The 6,812-nt window shown below is 31.3% G+C and overlaps 1 protein-coding gene across 1 annotated transcript; it reads left to right on the top strand.

The window, feature by feature from the left end:
• Window positions 1-3,823: 3,823 nt before the first annotated feature.
• On the top strand, window positions 3,824-5,197 carry LOC149492019 (gibberellin 20 oxidase 1-like). The gene is made up of 3 exons (XM_089716924.1): window positions 3,824-4,426; window positions 4,516-4,837; window positions 4,913-5,197. The coding sequence occupies exons 1-3, from the start codon at window positions 3,888-3,890 to the stop codon at window positions 5,174-5,176; spliced, it is 1,125 nt and encodes a 374-aa protein (XP_089573050.1). The 5' UTR covers window positions 3,824-3,887; the 3' UTR covers window positions 5,177-5,197.
• The last annotated feature ends 1,615 nt before the right edge of the window (window positions 5,198-6,812 follow it).

Here is a 6,812-nt window from a genome sequence, read left to right as displayed (position 1 = left end):
ACTAAAACGAAAAGATATAATCTTCCTTCGTTTTATGTAAGAGAATAAATTAAAATCCTTTAGATCTTCAAAGAGAATTTTCGGAAAAGAAAGCATTTATTACCAAAATCGTTAGAGACATAATCTCTTTAATTTTAGGTAATTGAATCATTTTGATTTTTAAAGAATATTTTCGAAAACGAATTTTTGACAAAGAATTTATTTTGAATCTAATTTTCCGAAAAATATTTTTGATGAGAGAATTAGTTTGTGTGCTTATAGATGAATTTTCTCCCTATCCTACAAAGTATCCTAAATGCCTAACCACTAGGGTCTTCGGATATCTTCACACACAATGTAAGACTTGCCTTGTTCGTTTTCTTTCCATAAGAATTCTGCATAAAATCATATTAGCACAAATAATATAATTTAAATTTATTCGTTTTTTTTAATCATCAAAATTCCGAGATTAGAATTTGACCCTTGAGCCAACAAGCAGTAGATGGAAGTGATGAGATCAAGAAAGGACAAAATCAACACCAACAATCTAATATGAATCAGACGACAAAGGGAGAGAATCAACAAAATCATGGAAATGCAAAGATAGACAATAAAATGATTGATTTGAATATGAAGCCCCTTCGATTTCATGAACAAGCTCCGAAGGATCAAGTTAGCTATTTTTAATGATTAAACTAGTTTCTATTTATATTCTCAATATTTTTATTTTGAATCAATGACTTTGCAAAAACACTCAATGAAAACTTCGATTCACACTTATTGTAAAGGTTTATTTGGTATTATCATTGTTAAAGTATTTTCTAAATTTATTGTAACTCTTGAAACACATAAGTAAATATATATACTCACTCTGTCCTAAAGGATTGTTCTTTTGTTCATAAATATAAATCGTTTTGAGAATATCACGAGTGATTAATCAAGTTTTTAAATTTTAATTTTATTTATATTAAATGCAATACTTATTATAACTTAATAATATTAATAGTCGATATCTTGGTTACTCCTGCCGACACTACGACAGATTAGCAGATACTCCTGTCGACACTACGACACTGGATCGTGTAGAGAACTGACCTCGTAGATTTGATTTCGGACCGTTTATCTTTCAGTGATTTTTTTCATATTTTGTATAGTACATTACATTTACAATTCCATTCTTACATTGTTACTGTGTTGATCTTGATGATGCTTGTGGTTATGATGTACATATATGTCGATTTTTGACAGTGGAAAAAATTGTGATTTTTAATATTATTAAATTATTTTTTTGCCTATAATTATATTTTGCGACCGAACTGCAACCAAAGTATAATCGAGAATTTGCAACTGATTTGCGACCGAGTTTGATAATTGCGACCGACACTTTTTGCGACCGATTTCTAATTAGCGACCAATTTTGATCGGTCGCTAATTTGCGACCGCTTTAGTAATTCGATCGCAAAATAATTTGCGATGAGCACCTTTGCGACCGATTAATGTCCGTCGCAAATCGGTCGCTAATTCCATTTAGCGACCGATTTCTCATAATTTGCGACCAATTGTCTGTCACAATTTTGCGATTTTTTTGTAGTGATATGCATTCGGCCCACACTCAACCTATTTAACATTTTAATTCATTAAAAAAATTTCATTATAATTTTAATTAGTTCTTTTACTAATGAGTTACCTATGCAATTGATTAGGCTACATTAGATCAGAAAAGGCCAAATGCATATATTTGCCCCTAAAGTTTGCGCGATTTACCTTGCGGCATCCTCATGTTTGCAAGGGACCTATCATGACTATACACTTTCATATTTCAGTAATAATCATGTCCCTTGGCAAAATTCATGAAGTAGGAGTCTGATTCATGCAAGATGCAGTCTTCTTACTCATCAAGGAAACCCATCTGAAAGTGACGAAGTCATTTGTTATCCCGAGCAGCATTATAGTGAACCAAGCAAGTAGTGCATTATTCAGGATGAGACTGCTTATCCCAAAGAATAGCCATCGAACTATAATAATCTTGAACTAATTGACCTAGAAATTGACAAAGATGAAGGAGTTCTTGATCAATTTGATATTGTGAACTTTGATCAGTGACAGTGTGAGTGGTTGCCAAAAAATCCTAAACATCCATAGTTAATTGATTTTAAGTGGGGTTGTATTGGTGAGCCAACTCATGATTTTAGCATTATCAGCTTCCCAATCAACAATACAAATGGCATAATCAGTAGCAGTATTTATTGGTTTGATGATACTACCCGAATCATAACCCCAAAGTTTGTGACCTTGCAAGAACCATTGCATTTATTGTTTCCAAGAATGATAATTAGTATCATCTAAAACAAGTTGAATGGGATGAACAATATCATAAGAGGAATAAGACATTTGAGATGGTTGTGGAAGGTGTGAAGGCTTAAAGGAGAAGAGCCGAAGCCTGTAAAAAAAAAAAAAAATTGCCTAGAAAGGCTTTGATACAAAGTTGAATAAGAACGAATTTGTATTGCATTGCTATGAGATTTACATTATACAACACTCCTTATATAGGTGTACAAGGTATATGAAAAAGGAAAAAAAGAATTATAATCAGATACATTAGGATCAGAATCAGATGCATAATTGAATACACTAGGATCAAATCAGATACACAAGAATCATAATCAGATGTACTAGGATTGGTTCAAATATACTAGGATCACTTAGGATTTTATTCTAACAAATCATATCCATTGTTTTTTCTTTGAATTTAACTAATTAAACAACTAATGTGTTTTTTTTTTCTTTTTTTTTTGTCATTTTAAGTTAAACAAGTATTTTTACCATACTTTCTAATTTAAACCACCTATAAAACAACTAACATAACAAGTAATAGTTACTACAACCACTAACAACTATTAAAACAACTAATTGCTGAACATGCCATATAGAGATTACTTATTTTAACTAGCTAAATAAAATGTCTAACAACAAAGCTAATAAACCTTCACTAAAAACCGTCTATCACAAAATTGGGGAGCTATACCCCCAGTTCCTCCTTCTCTCTGTCTCTATCCTCGCTTAGGTCCATATTTGTTAACAATAGTTATCAAAGTTAAAATATCACTTCTCACCCTCAACATATTTAACATTTTAATTCACTCAAAAACTTCATATAAATTTAATTAGTTCTTTTGTTAATGAGGTACCTATGTAATGGAATTATACTAAGTTAGATCATAAAATTAGATTCTTTCATTTTAATTTTTCACTCTTATTTCATTTTAATTTTTTGAAAAGTTTTAATCATTGTACTATCTTTTGAAAAATTTTGAATATTTTCATCGTTGTACTATCCTTTTGAGAAATTTTAAATTATTACAATTATAAAGTTTGTTATTTCTTTGTTTGGTATATATGATTACCCTTCTCATAATATATATTTATTTTTTATATGGCAATCACAGGAAAAAATGTTATGTATGTGCATTAGCGGTTGATAAAATCTAATATGGTAGAAAAACACCAAAAATAGAATCAAAGCGTTTTCCTTTGACCTAACCTAACTTACCTAAACTGGATCCATTGGTCCACTTATGAATCAAATCAATGAAATTAATTAAAGATTATTATTGAAATTAGAGTATTTCTAGCTATACACTTAGAAAAAAAAAAATCGGAATATTTATTAGAAAATCTTTAATTTCATGTCCATAGCCCATCTAGGTAAATTTTTTCTATATATAGGTCTACTACCTACATCTTTCTACCATCATCTAATTGGCCAAAGCAAGTCATAATTAGAAGACAGAAAGAGTTCATAGGTGAGACAACATTTTATTTTTATCTTTAATTTTGTTTTTCTCCTGCTAATTCAATTGTCTGTTGATCTTCCTTTACCTAATGAATCTGTAATTTGTAATGCAGTCATGGCAGTACGCTACGTCCAAACCGTGCCTCAACATCATCAGGAAGACGACCAAGATAAACCTTTAGTTTTCGACGCGAAAGTTTTTAGCTACAAATCTAACGTTCCGCAACAGTTTATTTGGCCTGACGATGAAAAGCCAACCCCTAATGCACCAGAACTCCTTGTTCCACAAATCGACCTAGGTGGCTTCCTTTCCGGGGACCCTGTCGCTGCAATGGAGGCTTCTAAGCTTGTGGACGAAGCTTGCAGGAAGCATGGTTTCTTTCTCATCGTTAACCACGGCGTCGATAAAAAACTGATAGAAGATGCCCATCTCTATATGGACAGCTTCTTTGCATTACCCCTCTCTGAAAAACAAAAGGCTCAGAGGAAACTTGGCGAACACTGTGGATATGCCAGCAGCTTCACTGGCAGGTTTTCCTCTAAACTTCCATGGAAAGAAACTCTATCTCTTCGTTACTCGGCAGACAAGAATGAGCCCAATGTTGTTCATCAGTATCTCCATAACACAATGGGCGAAACTTTCTCGGAATTCGGGTATTGCTCACTAACAATCTAAACAATTTTTATAAACAAATAAACATTAATTTCTTTATTCTAATCATAAATAAATTAAATTTCTGCAGGAGGGTGTACCAGGAGTACAGTGAGGTGATGAGCAATCTAGCACTGGAAATCATGGAACTACTTGCAATGAGCCTTGGAGTAAGCAGAAGGCAATTCAGAGAATTTTATGAAGAAAACGATTCTATATTGAGGGTTAATTACTATCCTCAATGCCCAAAACCCGAGCTTGCTTTAGGAACTGGTCCTCATTCCGATCCTACTTCCCTAACCATTCTTCACCAAGATCAAGTAGGCGGTCTTCAAGTATTTGTAGACAATCAATGGCAAAATATCAGCCCGAATTTCCAAGCCTTCGTCGTTAACATTGGCGACACCTTCATGGTACGTAAAAAGTTTATTTCCATCTTTAACTTGATTACAAATATGTTTTCTAACCTTTTACTTCTTGGTTCGAAGGCTTTATCAAATGGGAAATACAAGAGCTGCTTGCATAGAGCAGTGGTGAATAATGAGACACCAAGAAAATCAATTGCTTTCTTTCTGTGTCCTAAGGGTGATAGGGTTGTGAGTCCACCAAGTGAACTTGTAGACGATGACAATCCAAGAACATATCCAGATTTTACTTGGCCCATGCTTCTTGAATTTACACAGAAGCATTACAGATCTGATATGAAGACTCTTGAAGCTTTCAGTAATTGGCTTCCACAACAGAAAAATTAAGTGGGTAAAATAATGTCACTGTTAACCCGGTTTGGGATAAGTTCTTTGTTCAATATATAAGACTTAGGATAATTCCCCCTCTTGAGCTAGCTTTTGGAGATGGAATTAGGTCCGGTTTATCTTGTAATAGTCGCAATTAAATAAATTGGAAACAGTTTCGGTATGTATTGGAAGACAAATAGCAAAAACTTCAAGAATAAAATCCCAGTTCGGTGACTATAGCTAGCTTTTTGGTCATAAACAAAAGGCAAGAATAATAACATATGGGCATTCAATAGAAGGTTTGATTTGCTATATTTTTGTATTTTTCTTTCATAATATAAAAAGATAATCCTATCCTAACATTAAAAAAAAAAAAAGGCAAAAAGAATAGAAAGTTTAAAACCTATTAGTATTTAATACTATGAAAACTACTTGGTTACTCTTGAAATATGGGTCATCCTTCCACCAAGCCGATGAATAAATTTTATTTCAAAGATTTTATAGCGTTACGATTTTTTGTCTTTTTTTTCTCTCACGAAATAGTTTGTCATACTCTCATTTGTCTTATGTATATTTATTAAATTGGATGAGTATGCGGGTATGCTTATAAGCCAAATATATATAATAGGAAAATTATTTACCTCCCATACACCAAACTAATAAATAATTACGGTTATGACTATTTTATCCTTTCTTTTCTCAGTGAATTATCAGAATACCCTCATTTTTTTATTTGTTTCTATTTGATTATCATTGAACTGGCTTGATTGTATCATCCCATACACTCGTTATAGATAAGTGTAATCCTAAATGGTAGTCTTATCTCAATTTAGGTGAATTACATAACAAATAAGGAAATACAGTCTGTGATTTTCCTTTTCATCCTAAATGGGTTCTTAGCTATTTAGTTCATGAGTTTTAGTCCAAAATACTATTATATCTCTACTGTTTGACAAAATCACTAATATTTCTCTGAGATTTAGCTCATTAATATTTAATTCTTCCGTCTAAAAAATGTCATTTTTAATCGTTAAATGATGGACCAAATAATAATCAATAATTCCCCTCAAAAAAAAATAATACGATATTTTTTTGACAAATAATAATAATATACGATATTAAATGTAAATAATTAAATAGTCAAATATTATAAAATCTTCCATACAAAAAGAAAGTACTTTTGAAGGAAAAAAATTAAATGATTTAATGATATTAAACCTCAGGAATATTGAATCAGTGATTTGTCAAATAATGGAAATATGATAGAAATTTCCGTCACACTTAAGAGAGTAATTTTTGTAATTTTGAATCAGTTATACTATTACTTTTTGTAATTTTTTTAAATATTAATCCCTTTAAACAAATTTAAATTTAAATTTTTGAAATTGAAGTTTCGAAGCTCAATAGTTAACATATATTGCTCATCATGTAATTATTTAAGTAGTTACTTTCTCAAAAATATAAAATTGTAGGTTTTATAAAAATTTGAACATTTTAAAAATATTTTTAAATGCAAATCTTTTGTAAGTGATATATCAGGTCTGAAGGCAAGTATAAAACTTTTACACAGATAAAGCACTTAATCTATTATAAAGAAGTTAGAACCTGAATATCAACTCTATTTTGGGTTACTGAAAACAAACATTTAATTCTG

The sequence above is a fragment of the Jatropha curcas genome, unplaced genomic scaffold (genome assembly GCF_041381405.1).
Source record: "Jatropha curcas cultivar XTBG-Jc1 unplaced genomic scaffold, XTBG_Jcur_1.0 HiC_scaffold_167_pilon, whole genome shotgun sequence".
NCBI lineage: Eukaryota > Viridiplantae > Streptophyta > Magnoliopsida > Malpighiales > Euphorbiaceae > Jatropha > Jatropha curcas.
Note: the sequence above shows the minus strand (reverse complement) of the source record. Positions and strands in the feature narration are given on the sequence as shown.